The 20,164-nt window shown below is 38.3% G+C and overlaps 1 protein-coding gene across 9 annotated transcripts in view; it reads right to left on the bottom strand.

Moving 5' to 3' along the window:
• Window positions 1–20,164, bottom strand: part of Scn3a (sodium voltage-gated channel alpha subunit 3) — a 108,317-nt gene that overhangs the window by 15,734 nt on the left and 72,419 nt on the right. For all 9 annotated transcript variants that reach the window (XM_027420282.2, XM_027420280.2, XM_027420284.2 and 6 more), the window contains 3 exons: window positions 13,587–13,707; window positions 12,284–12,438; window positions 11,039–11,212 (listed from right to left, as the gene is read on the bottom strand). In XM_027420282.2, the coding sequence (XP_027276083.1) occupies window positions 11,039–11,212; window positions 12,284–12,438; window positions 13,587–13,707 (450 nt within the window). The remainder of the gene's footprint in view (window positions 1–11,038; window positions 11,213–12,283; window positions 12,439–13,586; window positions 13,708–20,164) is intronic.

Raw genomic sequence — 20,164 nt, 5'->3', positions numbered from 1 at the left:
CATTAATTCAATGGCTTAAGTGCATAAGAGTTTAATTTTATGTGTTAAAACCTATTGGGAGATTAAGTGAATTTTCCCTGTGATACTCTGAGGCAAGATGGAGTCAATGATCTGTTCAGACACACATGGCATCAAGGGTGACATAGGGACTTGAAAAGCAAATGCAGCCACTGTCCCTTCCTTGATTGATTTAGCATTAACTCACACATAAAGTCTAAGAGAATAATAAATTACTTGAAAGTTAAATTTGATCAGTGACAAGATTATTTATGAAGCTCTTTATTTGTGTCTCAGGCTTGCTGCTATTGAAGACCAGGGATTAGAAAGGTTATTAGTGAACTCATTGGCTTCTATGTTCTCCACTCCTTTATCTCAGGAGACATTAACAACTTTTTAATTTTTTTTTCTGGAGTTAACATCTGAAGACTTCTTATCCTCCCAACAAAGCCCTTTACTTAAGACTAGGGCTTTAAATGGAAGTGGCTGCACATAACCTCATGTCCCCACAGGACATCAGCTCATACTTTGAAAGGAAAGGAATAGTCTTTCTCCTCATGTGTAGAACTTGTGGGTTCTGGGAGAATAGGAAGTTTTGGCTTTGAAGGCAAGATGCATCACTGGCATTTGTGCACTCTGAACTAGAATGGAAATGTTGTCTTAGTAAATCTGAGCCTCTAATGGAACTTAGGGGCTCGGGGACAAAATCGCAGAACTGCACCCAGGCACAATGAGAGCAGTGAAACTTACTCATTTCCGTGTGTGTGTGTGTGTGTGTGTGTGTGTGTGTGTGTGTGTGTGTGTGTGTGTGTGTGTGTGTGCCAGGGATTGGCACTGAGAGCCTTCCTTAATCGCTCCTTGTCTTATATTGAGACAGCTCCTGGTACTCAATCTGGAGCTTACTGTTTCAGCCATATTGACTGCCCAGTGAGTTTTAGGTGACAACCTCATTTGACTTTTTGCATGGATGTTCTTTCTGTTGAGGTAAGCAGCTCACTGTTCTGTTGTGGAATAAACTTTTTGTACACTGTAAAGATGTGTCTCTGCCTAAGGTGCCTTCTGATTGGTTTAATGATAAGCTGAACAGACAATAGCTAGGCAGGAGAGGGCAGGCTGGACTTCAGGACAGAGCGAGGAAATGGGAGGAAGAATCTAGGTGTGTGGCTTTCGCCAGCAGACTTGGAGCAAGTGGGAGCTGCCATACTGAGGAAAGGTAAAGAGCCACATGGCAGGACATAGATTTGAAAATATGAATTAATTAAGTTGTAAGAGCTAGTTGAAAACAAGTCTAATCTAAAGGTCAAGCTTTTTAAATTAAAGAAGCATCCATGTTACTACTTGTGAGCTGACAGTCCCAAAAGAAAGTCAAACAACATAGCCCAAACTATTTCTTTAGTTCCTATTACTTCAGTATGAAAGTTTTAGGGCAGAAATCCCAGGAAGCATTCCATGGTAACATGTACAAAGAGGAGGATAACCAGCTCGAACAAATTGAATTCTCACAGGTCACACCACACAGTAAACCTCCATGGTAGAGGCTTTCTAGGGTTGTTTAGCTTCGATCACACAGTTTTACACTTGTGTGTCAGTTGAGCATGAGAGAAGTCCTCTAGAAGGAGGGAATGATAGTTCTGAAGGACACCCCGAAGTCTGTGGCCCATTAATGAACAATGTAGAACCAGTTAGTTTCCCTTCAAGACAAGTAAGCATAAATTCTTAAGTTCAATATAAACAGTTGGTAGATTAAAACTGGGTGCATCAGTTCCATATATTCTGATGATACACTTCAATCCAAAATGTCCTGATTAAAAAAAATACACATTAGACCTGTTAGAATGTTGTTCAATGTATTTATGCCTTTTAATTGTAAAATCCAGAAACATTCCTGTTGGAACTGGAGTAGCAGAATCTTTCCATTACTGATATTATTTTTAACACTTTTTGGAAAATGAAATGAGTAATAAAAGAGTGGGAGAAGTCATTGTAAGTATAGTGACTAGACATGAGAAGCACAAGGAATCAAGAGGAAACCACTATGAAGAATAATAAAATCACGTCAGGTGATTGATTTGTTTTTCTACTAACCTGCTAAAGTTTTTATATAGGGAACTTGGGGACTTGGAAGCTTGTCTAGAATGTTTTAACAGGGGATCCCAGTTCCTGGAACACCCTCGACTGAACACTGCTCCTCTTCTATTTGGGGAAGGTCATTCTCTTCCACCCACTGCACAGCTTTGGGAGGAAGGGGACAATTAAATAGCCAGCCAGATTAGTCACATCAACCCTAGTGATCAATGCGGAGACAGTTCTCACAGCCAGCTTGTCCTCATACACAACAGGTGTGAGACTTTGAACTACTTAATGTTGATTAGGTAATTAAAAAATAATGACTAATAAGGATGACTTACAAAATGTTTTGAGACAGGGTATGATGGTTAAATTGTCCACTTGACACAATCTAAAAATCACATGGGAAGAGAGACTCCATGTGGAACGGTTCAGATTGGGTTGGCTTTTTGGGAATGTTCTGAGAGATTTTTTTTTCTAATTGGGTTAGCTGAGGTCAGAAGACACCCCTTGAATGTGGGCTGCACTAATTGGTGAACTGGTCCCAGGACTGAATAAATACAAATGCAAAGGTTTTTGGATGATGTTATGTCACAAAGCAGGTCTCCCCCAAATGGCAGCTCTGTTACCAGTGCCCTAATATGATGGTCCAGTACCAAACCAGGCTGATTCTTAGTGGACAAACAGAACTGTTATCAGGTAAACAGAAACCTAGACTCAGCATTCCTTAGAAACTCTGTCATGGAGGAACAAGGGACAAGTCAATAAGTAGCAATCTTCCAGGGCATCTGCATCAGCTTCTGCCTCCAGCCTCCTGCCTTAAGTTCCTATGGTGGCTCCCTCATTAGCTGAACAATAACACATGCAGATTCTTCCTAAACTCAAATTTTGACCTACCTCTTGAATAAGCATTTACTTATGCTTCCTATCTGAATGAAATTCACAAAAGAAAGGACAAGGAACACACTAAGTTAGTGCATGGTGGATCACAGAAAGCAGGAGATAATGACTTCAAAGAAAAGCAGGAGATGATGACTTCAAGGGAAACAACAGCAGAGACCCACATGTCAACAGTAGGGAAAAAGCAGTTTGATGAACACTCAAAAGGCTCTGGACCTGGAGCCACTAGGTTCCTTGGAAACATGATTGAGCTACATAGAGACATTATTGCAAGTTTGCATACACAAAGGCTGAATACTATTGCTTGTCTTCTTCTACCCTGTCCAGCTGTGTAAGAGAGAAAAATGAAATGTTCTCTTCACAGCCGAGAGTGAAATTTATACTTGCTCAAGAGATCAGAGTGTGGATCCATAATCCGCACTGCTTGAGTTGTCCTGTCACACAACCAAAGCTTCTTCAATGCCTCATGCAATTAATTGTGTGGTGATACATAAAGATGGGAATAAAAGTGTGTACCACCACCTCCTAGCTTCTGGCTGCTGGGATTAAAGGTGTGAGCTCTGTTACTCTTTTAGCCTGATTCAATCTCGAGTAGCCCTGGGTGACCTTGAACTCAGAGACATCCATCTGCCTTTGTCTCTTGAGTCCTGGGATTAAAAGTGTGTACCACCACTGCCTGATCTCTATAGCTTGAGGCTGATTTTGCTTTTTGAATCCTCAGGCAAGCTTTAATCATAAGTAATATGTCATCACTGCAGAATTGAGGTTTTGCAGTAAAGAATGTGAAAGTGTTGGAGTGGCATGTGGATTATCATGATTTTTTCCGGCTTACTGGGTACATAAGATGAGGATGGGATAGATAGGGTTAGGAGCAGGGACCTCAGAACTAATAGTTCTAATTCTTGAGCTTGTCCAGAAACAGGAAATGACTTTAATTCTGTTCTAGCCACAGGTGGTGAATGCCAGAGAGAGGTCTAATTTCTCATCTTTCTAGATTAAATGAACACCCTGTTTGCAGGCTACCTGTGAAGTTGTGATTAAAACTCCTTCTCAGACAGACATTAATTTTTTTCCTGTGAACAATCTGCTATTGGATCTCTGATTTTCATTTTAGAAATGGATATATATATACATATATAATTACATATATTTATAATTTACTATATATACCAAATTATATATTTTATAATATATAATGTACCCAAAACTATGTTTTACTTTAGAGCCTAAGTTCTTTTTTATGTTGAAATGACTAATTGTGATTCTTGTTTTATCTCTTTCCTCACCATCCTAGCATTTACTTGAAAATAAAATAAAAGTTCCAAGACAGCCAGGGCTACACAGAGAAACCCTGTCTCAAAAACACCAAAAATAAATAAAAAAAAGAAAGAAAATAAAAGCTTTTTTTTTTCCTTCATGGAACTTTTCCCATGTTACTTTGATTAAAAAGGAAAAACATCCCAACTTTAATGTTTGGGTCAGAAATATAGCAAACGTAGGAAGATATGTATCCTGCTTGTAAACCTTGAGACTCAGGTGTACACTCCAGGGCAATTAGGGTCTCCACTCTTGAAGAGGAGAATGCTCCAGTAAACTTGGAGTCCATTGAGAATGGATACAAGACTCTGTAGAGGCCCATTGAGAGAAAGCTGTTTGCTCTTAGCCAAAGGAATGTACTATTCCTCTCGCCCTGGGTGGTGATGTACTCTAAAGACTGGAACATTACATTCTGTTGTTTCCTCCTGTTAAGAGTTAATCCAGCTGGGCCTGTCAATCACCTGACCAGGAACTCACCTCTCACGAAGGCTGATTCACTTAAAGCCATGCCAAGGAGATGAGAAGAATAATTATTTCGGTAATGCGATAATGTACTTATCTCCCCAGAAGCCTTGGCCTCACTTAGCCACGTGAAGAGCTTCCACCAGGCTGATGTGTGGCTTCTCTGTCATGTGTTCTCTTTGCTTTTCTGAATCTCAACTAAAAAAACCAAGTGTAGCTTCCTTCTTTTCCTTTCCCCTTTTTCATATACTTGTCAAAGACTGGGCATGCCTTCCCTGGCATTCTGGGCCTTCTCATTCTTCTTCTAAACCCTTTCCCTAGTCCTTCTATCATGTAGCTTCTTACAAATGCATGGTGTTCTCTCTTCCTCTTCTTCATCTCCTCCTGCTGGAAAGGCCCAGGATTTACAGTTGCCTGTCCTATTGTATTTCTTTGAGATGGTAGTAAATTTCCCTTGAGCTTTATTTTCAGTTTTTAATATTTTTATTATTATTAATGAGACTAAGATAGGATCCCCAAGTTGTCCTGTGACAATAGGAAGATTCTTTTTTTTTTTTAAGCCAGCTATAGTCTTATCAAAGACTGATGACTGAATTACAGAATCTCAGAGCTGAATTAGAGCAAAACCACACTAAACCATCTAGAAGCCCAGAAGATCACTAACTATCCTTTGCTTCTTTATAATAAGATCTCCATATCTTTACGTTTGCAAAACCATCTACTCCATTCATTCATATGATGTCATTGGAAAACATGTAAGGGCAAGAAAAAAATATGATGTTGTATGGTGCTTTTTCCTCTGGGTACAATGGAGTACTATTGGACTTTGCCGCTGGCAACCATGGCAATAGTTGACAGGCCTGTGGTAATGACACTCCCTCCCTAGTAAAAGGAGAAAGGGAGGTCCAAAGACTCTCATGTGAGACTCCAGCTCTCCAAAGCCCTGCTGTAAGGGATTTGAGGGGATATAAAAATCATAACAAGATCCTTAAAAGCAGACTCTACCATACAGTTTCCATGAGGTTGCCATCCATGATGGGGTGGGACTTTGTTGCTGTTATCTATGCTGCTGTTTAAAAGCCCTCACCTGTGCTCTGCAAGAAACCTCAATGAACTTAGTAGTATCAAGTTGAACTTTGATGAAATCATCATCCAGTTTGTCTTTAGTGTCCACATAGGTGAACTGATATTTGTCTGTGACTCTCCAGAAAAAAATTAAGGCAACAAAGGAGTAACCTTATTGTAACCCAATGCATTCCTAGAATTCCATGTCTTCTTGCCTGACTTAATAATTCTTTCCCATTGAAGTTTGCCAAAAGGAGCTATCCAAATCTCTGTGACCCATTCCTAATCCCACATCTCTGATTGAATGCAGAGCCTCCTTCATGCTAGATAAGCATTCTATAAGCTACAGCCCCATCCTTGCACCTTTGTCATCAAATACCCACAATCCCCTCTTATGTGTGCACTTTGTCCTATAGTAAATTTTCATCTTTGATTATTTGCTTATTTCATTACTGGTGACATGGACTGGGAAACACTGGCTGGAAGGCTCAGTTTGCTTTCTTAACATGAAAATATACCCCCCCCACACACACATACACACACAACACTCATACATTGTGCACTGCAAGTAAAAATGGGGATTTATAGCACAGGACACTTAGTCCAAGGCTTTTATAGCAAATTTGTGGGTCTTTGTGTACTTGATTGGAGAAGTCACAAGGCTCTCCTGTTAATGAAAATGCATATGGATCAAGGAAGTTTTGTCTGTGATAGTGAGATGACCTAAATGCTCATCTCTGGGCAAAGGATAAGTCTAGTGCGGTAGAAGCATCACTGGGCAGTGCTATGTGGTACTTACAAGTCTTGGCTTCCACAAAATAATTTCATAAACATTCAAAACACTATTTTTGTTTCTTTAAAAATGAGTAATTTGAATCATGTGATCTCTTCCTATTTACTTCTTTGATCCTTTAAGGTGACTACAACAAAATCACACTGCATGTTATTTATGCTAAAAAAACAAATCACAGTGTCTTTGTTAATGGGCACATCATCTTTAATCAAGTGCAACCCTGGATTTGAAGTGTTGATTTGACTGTGAGAATGATTACGTCTGTTTATGATGTCTATAATTACAAGTGATGAGGATGAGTTTGCTGATGGATGATGTTATACCTGCATAAAAACCCACAAGGACCCTACAGATTCTGGTTGTTTTCAACAAATTTCAAGTAAATATTAATTAAGTTGTGCATTTAGTTTATCAGCATTGGTAAAAATAGTTTGTATAGTTCTGGAATATTATAATATGTTGTGCATTTTAGGAGGGTGAGATAATTTTTATAATGAACAGTTACCCAAATAGAAAAAGTGATCTGTCCAGTACAATCTTGTGAGAGACAGAAGCATAGGTTAAGATGCCCTTCATGATTCTAAGTTGAGTTATCATGCTTGCTGTGGACCTTGTCATCTCTAGTCTTTACTTACCCTATTCATTCAGAACTTGATCCCATCACTTCCATGTGACATCTCTCATCCCTACCACCATTGACCTCTGCTTTCTATACCCTAGTTTTTATTTTCTGTACTTATACCTCTAAACCCTGCTGAAGCCTTAAGGACAGGGGATGTCTGATGGGGGAAGTCCTTCTGTGTATATGTTTGTCTTATTGGTTGATAAATAAAGCACTGTTGGCCAATAGGAAAGCAAGATAGTGGGGCTAGGAGTCAAGGAGGATTCTGGGAAATTTAGTAAAGATATCCAGGCAGGAAGTGACATAGCAGGCAGACTAAGAATATAAGCATGGACAAGAAGAAAATCGTCCTCTTGCTCTTCCTCTTGCTCCTGCTCTCTGCTCTGGAGCCGACATGTGATCCCAGCAAGACAGGATGCATTCTGCCAGCATCCTCCATAAGATAAGTCTTATGATCATGGTTGATAATTAAGACTGAACTAGCAGATAAGAAATCCTAGTCATTGGCCAACAGCATTTGTACCTAATATAAGTCTCTGTCTATTATTTGGGGCCCTAACGTGGCAGGCAGAACTCAGGTGGCTGGTGTAAAGACTTATCATTACAGATATCTTCCTTTAAAAAAGCCCCATAGACGTTCCATTTTCCTTTAAATTATTACCAGTCACTCCAATTTATAGTTTCTATTTGTTTCATCTTTTGCCCAGCTTTTTCATGTTAAATCATAGATTTTACTTCTGCCCTCCCTTGTTAATTTTCACTCTGCCTGGGTGAGTGAAAGCATTTCTGTAGCCTCAAAAAGCATCTCTAGCTTGCTAACCCCTAAATTCATACATGCAGTCCTGGCTTCTCTGAAGCTCAAGACCTGCATTAAATTCACCATCTACACCTGAGTGTTTGGTAAACATCCCTCTCCTGACTCACCATCCACCCCCCTGTGCCAATCCTGTTTTGTGATAAGTCTGCCCCCCTAGTTGCTGGTTCTGCCTGATACTCATGTGTTCAGTGTAGAAGAAAACCTGTGTACAGAACCTACTTAGTTTCTTCACTCCATAGACCATGCCTGTCAGTAACCCATGACCTTGGTATGAGACAAAAATCTCCTCTTTACTGGAAGATGAAAACAACTTCCTCATTCATCTCCCCACTTCCATTATTTACCTGTTCCCCTCCAAATGTCATTTAAAAATGATGATTACGTCTCTGCATGCCCTGACTCCCCAAGGCCCCCTCTTGTAGTTCTGTATTGTAAACCCTCAACATGTACTACATAATAATTACAATATCTAGTGTGGTCTTTAGTACTTTCCAGACTCAGTTTCTTTCTTCTCGTGTTTCACCCCAGGCAAGCACAAAGGTTTTCTTCTTAGTCTATTGCATTTCCACTCTCATCCTCACCTGAGAGTTAAGTGACTCTTTTTCTTTCTTTTCTCAATTCTTTGAATGGAAGCTGCCTCTCTACGACCACCTCTCAGGGACACCTACTTAGACAGCAGCTGAGAATGACTTCCTGCTCCCAACCCAGAGTCGCATCCTGTCTTGTGATCCTGGTTATTACACAGAAGTAATCTTATATTTAGCCTTTGTTGTTTCCATAGTTGGAGCTTATTCACCCTACTCCTCAACCTATGGATCACAGTTTCTGCTAGAGGTTGGCCTGTTTCCACCTCTCTCCTTTGTGTGCAACACCTGGATTTTCCTATCAGGTTTTCAAAAAGATTTATCGAGTAAGTGAAATAATTGCAGGAGGTCAAAAAGACCATTGTAACCTCATTTGACATTTAGATAGGATTTGAAAGAAGTAACATTTTTGAAAACATAGTACATGAATGTATTTTTCAAAGATAGGAAATATCATTCCCTGTTGCAAGTCCTACCTTTCTATGGCTGTTTGGTATAGGTTCGGCAATTTACTTTTAAGATATTGGGGTGGGGGTCTGGGGAGATGGATTATTAGAGGTAAAGACTAGACTCCCAGCACCCACATCATGACTCACAACCATATCTAACTCTAGTTCCAAAAGATATGATTTCCTTTTCTGGCTTTTGTGGATACCAGGCACACATGTAGTGCACGAACATGTATGCCACCACAGTTCCTATGGACATACAAAGGAAAATAATAAGAAAAAAGATATTTATTTGTACTTTGAAAAATAATATTAATCTAGTGTATACTGTAACTGAGTTGTTCTAATTCTTTGGAGATAAGTTGTTATAAATCATTAACAATAATTTAAATATTTCAGATCTTATTTTGTGTTAGAAGATAAAAATCTAATATAAAACAATTTGCCTAGAAGTAGAAGGGTTTAACTAATCAGTTCCAATAAGGTAATTTTTTTTACTCACTAACAGACAAATAATTTTGGCATAATTGTCTTGCTCCTTTAAATTTTACTCAGAAGATTCCAAAGTATTTATATTACATATTTTAAATATGATTTAAGCTCTTGGCTTTGAGAAGTTTTTATACTATACTTCTATTTTCTAAGTGATGGAAATCCATGTGGTACCTCATTAGTAAATGATTGTTATGCATGACAAAAATAAAATATGAACAGTTAGATGGGAACTGTAGAAGGAAAAGGAGATCTGAATTGAGTGAGAATCAAGAAATTTGGACACAGTGTTAGCTTTGTGATGAGTAGTTATTTCAGGAAAATTACTTAAACTTTAGTTTCCTAATGTATAGATTACGATAAAGGCCAGCTTTAAAGAAACATTCCAGCTAAATAAGAAAGAACATTGAACTTTCCTTTGTTCAGAGATTTCCAGGACAACCTAATATAAATGTCTATTATTCATGAAAGAGCAGCCATGGATATTGGAAGTCATTTATGGTGTATTAAAGGAAAAATAATGGAAGATTTCTGATTAAATCAGAGAGTTGAACACATTTTGGCTGTAGAACAGTGAGTGAGTGTATGGGAGAAGAAAGACAGTAGTAGTTGGACAGACTCAGGCTTGCTAAAATAGCTATACTGAATGAATGATCACATACAGTAATCACTGGTTTGTACTGCAAGTGTTAAGCTAAAAATTGAGTGATAGGACACATCCAGAACATATGGCTTGGAGTGCCTTGTTCCACTGGGATACTGTACAGCATTAACCAGTGAGATGTCAGACTATGGGGCACCAGCAGACTGTTTTTTCTATACCGTTATTTCTATTATTTGGATTGAAAAGATAAAATAGTCTCCAGGCCAGACATATTCCATATTGTGATGTTTCTCTCACTAGTCAACCAAGATCTGTCAGAGGAGACTTTGTCTTACTCTTTGCATGGCACATATCCCACTGGGTACTGGGATGCCCAACTTCTGATTAAAAAATATAGAGGTATTTTATTTTCTCTATAGGTATGTGACTGAAGGAATATAGTAAATGAGTCAATTTATTGTTACTTAGTAAGAACTACTTTAGTTGGGACTTAAAGTACAAATCTCACAATTTCCTGCTCCCATCCCCAGTCTCTCATGACCATGTCCTCTGGAGATTTTTTAGTGATCTATTAATAAGATAATTGCTCAGATCCAATCCATCAGCTAACAGACTTACTTACATGACAAAACCACAGCTGTCTGTCTGTGGTACAGAGCAGGCTCCGTATGTGTATTTTTTCTTACCACTTCTACATTTGGGATGCTTCCTCTACTCTTGCATGTGAGCTACTCCTCACTGTGGAATTTACTGTAGTTTTATTTCTTTTAAATCTCTACAGTTTCATCAGCATGAGTGAAACAAGGTCTCCATCACAGAAATATGTGAAATATGGGACCTCATTTTTAAAAATCATCTCTGGTACTCACATCAACAATCAAGAAGTCTAGCCAGCACCAGGCATTGGTGAAATAGGTTTGAAACCCATAGGCCACCCACTTGAGAAGCATCTCCAGAATGAAGATGTAAGTGAAGACCTTGTCAGCATACTCCAGCATGGTCTTGATGGTCTTTCTCTGCTCGATGTATATGTCTTCAAAGGCCTGTGTGAATCAAGACAACTTTATTTAACTTAATGGCCTGCCTTCCCAAAATACTTAAAATATTTTTAGTCTAATATTGAGAACCAAGCAACAGTTGAAGGAGTATCTGCTAGGATCACACCAATATTTTCTATCAGGCAGAAGTTAAAGGCCAAAGCTAGCTGGGGATTACTGTCAGAGGAGTGTTCAGTGATTGCATATGTGCTTTTATCTCTATTTCTCAATCAAAAGTATCTATGTCAGTCACAGCAAAAAGACGTGTTTCAGTTCATGGAAGATGATCTAAAGATATTCAGTTTATAAGGGACAGACTTGGATAGAATTTCAACAATATTTTCTGTGATTCCATTGCTTATTTTCATAGAATAAGTTTATTGAACTTAAAGAAAGCAAGACACACAGGTAATCCATAAATACAGTCAGACATGAGTGCAGACTATGTGACATTTGACTGGGATGCTGGCACAGCCAGGGGAATGTCTCTACAAATCATGTGTCACTGAGAAAAATACCTGGTGAGAAAACACTAGATATGAAGTTCCTTCTGATTATTTCATGGGTATTGTGAAACATTCCTTTACAATGTGTGAAGATGTGTCACTGTGATTGGTCTAATAAAAAGCTAAGTGGCCAATAGCTAGGTAGGAGTATAGCAGGGACTTTTGGACAGAGAGCTCTGGGAAGAAAAAAAGAAGGTCATCAGGCAGATGGAGAGGAAGCAGGATGGTGAATGTAGAGTAAAGGTAACCAAGCCACATAAAAGAATGTAGGTTAAAAGATATGGGCTAATTTGAGTCATAAGGGCTAGTGGGACAAGCCTAAGCTACAGGCCAGGCTTTTATAATTAAATATAAATTTTCATGTCATCTTTTATGAGTTGGCATTCAAAGAAAAATCCTGCTATCCATGGTTCTGACTTGCTTTGAACAAAATTTTGTGGGGACTTCCCAGCCTTGCATGGCACAGAAGTATCTATTCTTTGGATTCCAAAATTGAGTGGGCACTTTTAGTATTTCCAGAGAATCAGTTATTTCCCTTGAACCTGGTCCTTGCTAGTCCACATTCACTTACCAAAGCACCACTGCTGAGAAGAATCATGAAGACAATGAATGTCTCAAACCAATTGTGTTCCACAATGCTGTAGCAGGTCTTCCTCAGATTCCACCAGATCTTCCCTTTGCCTTCTTCTGTACTTACTTGGCAGAAGGGAAATTTTTTAATACACCCTAAAAGGAAACATTAATATAATAAATTAATAAAAATATACTTTGATCATTAATATGAAAAAGTAACATTTTTTTACATCTTCCTCACCCCAATTCTAGCTCATCATTTTATAGGTAACTAGCTATTTTATTGACTAGTTTTGTTTCAACACTCTCTTATGTAATGAGGCATACTTAACATACAGATTTGGAATTTATGGAATTTCTGTACATTCACCTGAATAAAAAAAAATTCAGTGCAAGTTAGAATTTCTGTGCTTTGAGACCACTAAGGAAAAGAGAGTCATTTTCATCACAATGGTTTTGAAGCAAACTTAGATATGCAATTTGTTTATTCATAATTTCATGTGATGCTGGGTTTTCACTCCCTTCTTTTCAAGGGCAGAAAATCCCACTGTCTCCCCAGCTCTCAGTCACTGTCAGTTTTCTCAAGCTAATTTATATTTATCCTCAGTGCATTTCGTAGTCACACCTATGACTCACTTTGAAGTCTGTGTCTCTTACTCCACTCTATTCTCCTCTGGCCTCCTAGGACTTCATATGATTTCCAATTTCTGTCTAATCTATTGCCCTCTCTTAGCTACTACTTGTCATATTGAAATCAACCACAATGAGTCAATAAATCTTTATTGATTTCTGTGCAAGATGAGCTGATCACTATTAGAATGGCATGGTAGCATGCAAACATTCTACAACAGCACCATCTCCAAACAGCTCTAGACACAGCAGAAATTAACCAAATATGAAACTAGATGAAATGGGATGTAATCTTGCAGCATCTATAAATAAAGTTACCCCATTCCCTGCACATTTTGAAGGGATTGCTGTGTGAATGTCATGACAGTGCAGAATGACATACATTTCAGATGTTATTACATTCTGGAGGATATGGACAACAAAAGCAAAACAGAACAAACGACAAAAACAACATATGCACTCAGCACACTTTCTCATTTATCCAGACACATCTCTGCTGTAGTCTAGTCTGGAAATTTAAGATCTGAGGCAATTTAAGACAGAGTTGTTGGAGGAAACAGGGAAAATGAAAATAAATATGGCCTCACCATATCTTTTACATGTTTCTTTTAAATAAGGCCTATCCAGATTCCATAAGGATGGGGCATTTCAACATGTTAGAGTTTCTTTACCTTCAGTAAAGCAAGCTTCTGGTTTAAGGTCTTCCTCAGGTTCAATTTCAGCTTGTTCACCTTCTCGGGGTGGAGCAACATCAACTGTGCTTCCTTCAGAAGAGCTGGTTGCATTTAATTTCTGGAAACAAAGCCATGTCAAAGACGTGAATCTCCTTTTTAATCAAGCGATTGGAAAATGCTGTCACATGTGGGAAATGGCAGTGACTAAAGGTGACACCACTGATGATGATGCACTAGTGACAAGAGTGATGTCTACTCTTCAGACAGAAAGGACAGTGGTTAGTGTAGATGATGTGGAAAGACAAATCAACTTGCTTTAGAATCTTCACTTGTGCACAGATGCCATGTTCAGACAACTATGAGTACTCCAGCCACATCAAGAAGAGTCTCATAAAGTTGAGGATGCTCACATCTACTAATGAGTGTTTTAACTAAATGCATCAAACCAGATCACAACTCCCACCTCTTTAGATGGAAAGTTTCAGAGGGCAAAGAACACTGTCAGTTGCTTCTAAGTACTGTCCATGTTTCTGTAATTTTAGCAAGGCAGGGCTACAGGTTAACATCAATCACATTCACTCTGGCTCAGCTTTGAGCTATATTTTCCCTAGCTTACATAATTTGCTCCTTACTTTACTAGCAGAAAATGATGGATCTCCCCCTCTCATTCTTTTTTCAACTGCATAAATGAATTCAACACTTGCCAAAGAATTCTAAATGAAATGGAAATTTCTCCATAAATGACATTGTCTGCAATCTTTATTAGGAGCTCATTCTTAATGCGATGTATGATCAGGCTTCAAAATTTCCCTTTAAATAAATCATTGTGACTTGACACATGGCAAGAATAGCCACCTTAATGTTGCCAGAATAAATACCTAATGCATTTTCTGAGATCATGTGGGAAGACATCACGGATGTGCAATGTTTTATGAAAACTGAGGCAAAGACATGACATATAGCAAGGCTCAGGGGATGTAAAGCTTTTAGGGTGGAAGACAAGCTCACGGAGATGCTAATGGTTTCAAGGCCCCATTAATTTCAGTGGCTAAGTGTTTGGGTCACACTGCTCTAGCCTTTGGAAACAGTTAATGTGCTATTCTAAAAAGGCCTAAATGACTCCCTAAACACAAGTTCTTTGGGGAGAAATATGGCTCATAATTCATGGATTATCTTAAATCCAAATGCCAATATGATTTTAATATTTTTGAGATGTGAACTAAAGTTGAAGAGTAATGTTAGGATGATGCTTTCTGTGTTGTTATTGTGCAGGCTATGCTACCCAAACCCAACTACGTATATAAAGAAAATGGACTTCAGTCAAAATGTAGTTCAATATATAGTCCCACCCAGTAAGTAGCATGCTGAAGAGTGGAGCTACCTCATCATTTTGGGCCGATGGCTCTTAGGATTGTTACAGAATATGAACTTTTGCCATTATATTCCTTTACTTTTGGAAATGTGGGAAAGCTGAGACAGAACTTCTACTCCTGAGAGTTTATGCTTATTTCAACCACAATATTTTTATTCTTAAAAAAAGAGAAACCTAAGAAAGCCGCCACTGGGAATAGTTGTAGCAACTTCTGTTGTAACCAAAGGAATACTGGATAATTGATATAAGCAACTCAGCTTTACCTGTGGTTGATAGAGTGAATGCAACGGCTTTTGATGAGTGAATACAATTATACCACTGCATAAACAGGTAAACAGTACTGATAAGAAACCAAAGTATTCTTGGTTTCAGAGATTGATAACCAAAAGGTCCTCTTCGTTAACCAGGCTCAATAATTTCCTTTGAGCATGGTCATGGTCCACCTCTTCCATGAATTCTTTCTTACATGATTGCCTCAGTCAAATTTTACAGTCCATTTAGCCCATTATACCTACTGCCTTTGGCCAAATATGCCCATTTATACATGTGCATGAGTATTTAGAGAGAGAGAGAGAGAGAGAGAGAGCAAACACCCATATACATGTACTTACACATACAGACCAAGCACACATATATATTATGTATTAAAAGATCAAATGCATAACCAAATATGGGAATAGATATTAAATCTTCATGTTGCTTTCATGTAGAGTGAGTAAATGAATGCATTTTATGTTACTGTTATAGAAAGAATTATGATGGTTAGATAATTCATATTGCTTGCTGATAAGTATGTGAATACATTTGATTTGAATGAAGTCTATATTAGAAAATGCTTTTTATTGAATATAAATACTTCATTATTAGAAACATATTTTCAATGTGTTTTTCTATAATATCAGCAGACTTTCAATGAAGAAGTTTGAGGGGAGAATATTATAAGCATCATATACAAAATACATGTATATATGCTTTCCAATGTAAAGCTTTTGGAAAATATACTTACCCTTTACTTCCATTTTACCAATGGCATTATGTTTTATTTTCAATTAAATTATCTCACCTACGCTATGCTGGCATCTTGTACTTAAATATAAATATTTAAAATAGTGCCTCATAGCTCAAGTAATATTAGCTACTAACCTGGATGTCTAGTTTGTCCAGTGTAAACCTCTGGATGTAATTTTGCTCTTGTGTTCCCTTGAGATGATAAATGTATGGCTATATCAACAAGCTTGGATATCATAATATCCATATCCAGTTGGCCCTGGAGATAATCTCTTGAATCTTAGAGTAGGGAGGAAAGTGTTCTATTAGTCCCCTCTATCTCCTAGTGCTCTGAGGTTCAGCATGACTTTAAAATGGTGAGGAAAAACACTTGCCCTCTTTCCATTCTTGTCTAAGGAGCAGAACTTAAGTTCATGGAAAACTGCTTCATGTTCATTCAAGATGTTTTCTGGTTGTTAATCTTTTTAAGCTTCAGCCTAGGAAACTTCCCAAAGAATGTTCAGAGGGCTTCCTACAAGTCCTTAGGACCTTCGAGAACCAAAGTAGAATGATGGTGTACTAGTGTCTATCTCGGAAGTTTTTTCTTTTTCTTTTTCTTTTTCTTTTTCTTTTTCTTTTCTTTCTTTCTTTTATTTTTGGAGACTTCTCTGTGAGGGTTGTCACAGAGTCAGCTTCCACACATCAGAGCACTAGTCATGCTGAGGTGTCATTGGTGAGAAAGGCCACAACACTGTTTGAACCCTTTAGGCTAGAATTTGGTCATAGGAAAGTGTGAATACTTTATTCCATGAAAATCTGTGTAAACTACATGAAAACTTCAAAGGTAGCATTTTTACTTACATTAGTAAATGAAACCATGAATTGGAGTTCTGATTGACATCAACTGCCCAATATACTACCTGGTATTCTTGAGTCACTGGACAAATGAGGAAATTCACATCTGCACTTTAAAATCACTAATTTACATTCTAGAAAATTAAGTATTTTATATTCTATACATTGGTGTAAGAACAATCGATACTGATTCTACACATCATTACAATACAAATAATCTACATACCAAACACTATGGAATTCATACTCTAGAAGAGGATAAAATTCTTATCAATATGCCAAAATGACTACCAGATTAACTGAAAAATATATGATTCATTTAAAAGCAGTGACTGGTGATAAATACAAAGGAAAACTTACTTTCTTTTATATTGCCAGAGTTGTGATACTACAATGATATCAAAAAAGCAAAGAAACCAGAAATGAAATTTACCATATTAAAAAATTACATAAATACTCTAAATAGCCAGAGTTAATACTTGTTCTGAAGTAGTTAAAACAAATAAGCATATCTAGGAATAGAGGCATAACAACAGAAAACTTCCATATAAAACCACATAGTACAAGTTCAGTCTTGTTTTCTTGTACTATTTTCTCTTTAACCCATCCAATATTTCATGGCCCTTAAAAGTTAGAGTCTCCCATCCCTTGTAGAGACTGCTGAATCTACAGAGGGATGATGGCTTATGCTCTATGAATGCACGCTGGGAAGCAGGTTTTAAGATGCAACATTCTCCAGGCCGAACTCAGCCACAGAAAACATGCCTGGCTATAGCAGAAGCCTGGCGCAATGCTGTGGAAGCTGCTCACTGATCCAAGAACCATGCTCTCAAACATGGTACCTGATGATGACACTTTCAAGGTTAACTACAGCTACCACTCACTGAGAGGAATGGGTTATCTCAACAGAAGAATGACAGAATTAGCAACCAAATAGGCCAAGAGAACATTCCCCCCAAATCATGTGATTTTTATAGAGCAGTTCCTCCATGTGAAGAATAGCGCTCTTGAGATTTTATCCAATTAAATAATAGAATAGAACTTTCAGAGATAGAAGAGAATGTTAGCAACTGGCCTACTTCCACTGAAATGCGCTCACATTTCTTTTAATTTTCAATCAGCGCTCAAACGTTTGACTCTTACAAACTGCTGTATGGTTCAAGAGACAAAGTGAAAGATTCAGCCATTACAGATTGCCTCAAAAATCAAGCCATTACTCTCAGAAATCTTGGTTTTTATCATACAGGTAGACAAAGAAAGTCTTTTGAGAGCCTCGGTCTGGTAATTTGGATATGAAAATCCATATCCTGATTTAAAACACTTTACATGAACAACAAGCAGACATACGCTGGGGCCGTTGGATGTTTGTCCAAGGCAAGAAGTGACTAAAACCAGTAACTCTCTTCAACCACTTACTGAGTGATTAAAAAAATATAAACTGCTACCATCTGGTTTCTCCTTGACATATGTTAAACAAACAATACCCCGAGTGCTCCTTTTATGTAAAAATAGCCATCGTAAAAGCATGGTATGTAAAATGGAGAGCAATTGTGTGGTGGGTGAAGACTGAGTCAAAGGGCATTGAGAAAGCAGCAGAGAAAGACCACTTATCTCTAGAAGGGAGACAAACATTTCCATCAGAACCAGGCTTAATTGGGATTTCCTCTGCAGAATTGTACCAAGACAGTTCCTAAAGGTCGAGATGGGTTAAAATGGCTATTCACACACCCGTCTCTGCCTCTTGTGAGGTTGTTTGAAGGACACAGGCAAGAAATTGAAAGCTACCATCTTTTTCCCATTGTCCATCAATGTCTGGAAACAACATAGTGCTTTTTTTGATAGGTCCAAGGCTCAGGACCTCAGACAAACACCTATTCTTTAGAAATGCCACAAAAGCTTCAGAAACAAGAGTCCCTGCAATGAACACAAGACCCACAACTTCTCAACAACCTTTCATTCTATTCTGCTAAAGCACCAGCAACTTTCCACTTTGCATGAAACATTTTATTTCTGAATGGATTGTATTTACCGTCTGAGTATCAATTGAGTGAGTATCAACTACAGAAGGATGCATGTATAAATTAAACTTCAGACAGCTCTAAATTTGAAATAGGCTGTTGGCCTTGCAGAAAGCCAATGTTTAGCAATGTTTGGCCTCTCGGTAGGTTTCCTCCAAGAGCCTCCCCTTGACTGAGACCAGAAGCAATGGTGCCAATAGGAGAAAGTTGAGTCAGGAGAGTAAAGACTCAGCTATCCCAGAGAGCCACAGACAGATCATCTCAGGAGATGGTCCTGCTCCTCATAAAACTACCACCAACCATCAGAAGCACTAAATGCTCCAAGTACCATTTGTTTATTTTGCACACTCAGTCTAGGATTGACCATTTAGGAAGATATTAATATACACAGGGAAATACCAGTCAAAGAGAATGAGTGCGTGTTAGAACAACGACTTAGTGACAAGGTGCCATATGGATTTCCTGCTCAAGCGTGGATTCTTCCTTTGGTCCACTTCAGGGTGATCACTGTGTGTTTTCAGACCCTTGACTGAAAAAAATTCCCTAACTACTCAAAGTCCAAGATATATGGTGCCCAAATGCATGTTCAGACTAATATCTGTCTTCACCAAGATCTCACTACTGTCCTATTGTTTTCACAGAGTCTTTCTGAAAGCAGGAACACAAACTTTCACCTGGAGCACAGGAACTGGTTCAGTTGAAACTGCTATCCATTGATCAGAATATAGTGATTTGAAAACGGCAGTACTATCACACACACAAAAAGCCCCTTGAGGCTTATTTTGGTGGCACAGTTTACATATAAGGGCTGAATCATCAATAACAAAAAAAAAAGTTGTGGTCCCATTTTAATGAAATAAAAAAACAAATTAAAAATATGCATGCTCTCTTAAGTCTTTGATTATATCGAACTGTAAGCATTTCTAGTATCTTTAAAATTGATACCGTGATAAATCTTATAGGGCATGCAATTATTGCTTTTTAAAATCTAAAAGACTAACGTGGAAAGCCCATTGGCAGAATTAACTGTGACGTTGCGACTGCCCATCTCTCCTGACCATGCCGTGAAGTGTCACACGCTTCAGCAGAGAGCAGCTGGGCCAGCCTCACACTTCCTTGCCACGGCAGGGGAAGGAATATAGCTGCGGAGCATGCAGGCCAGTCAAAATCCGTTTAGGAAGTGACTGTGTGAGCACAACTTGCTTTGGTAACCTGGGTAAAAGTGGTGCCTCGAGCCTCTGGCTGCTTAAAAAACACCAGAGCGGCATTCTTGACGGCTCCAGCTTGGTCTAACGCCTGTGAGAAGTAAGAACGGTCAGAAGTGAAGGTCACAATAGAGTATT

This window comes from Cricetulus griseus, chromosome 6, assembly GCF_003668045.3.
Source record: "Cricetulus griseus strain 17A/GY chromosome 6, alternate assembly CriGri-PICRH-1.0, whole genome shotgun sequence".
Classification (NCBI taxonomy): domain Eukaryota; kingdom Metazoa; phylum Chordata; class Mammalia; order Rodentia; family Cricetidae; genus Cricetulus; species Cricetulus griseus.
The sequence above is the reverse complement of the archived record's forward strand: the minus strand, read 5'-3'. Positions and strand labels throughout refer to the sequence as shown.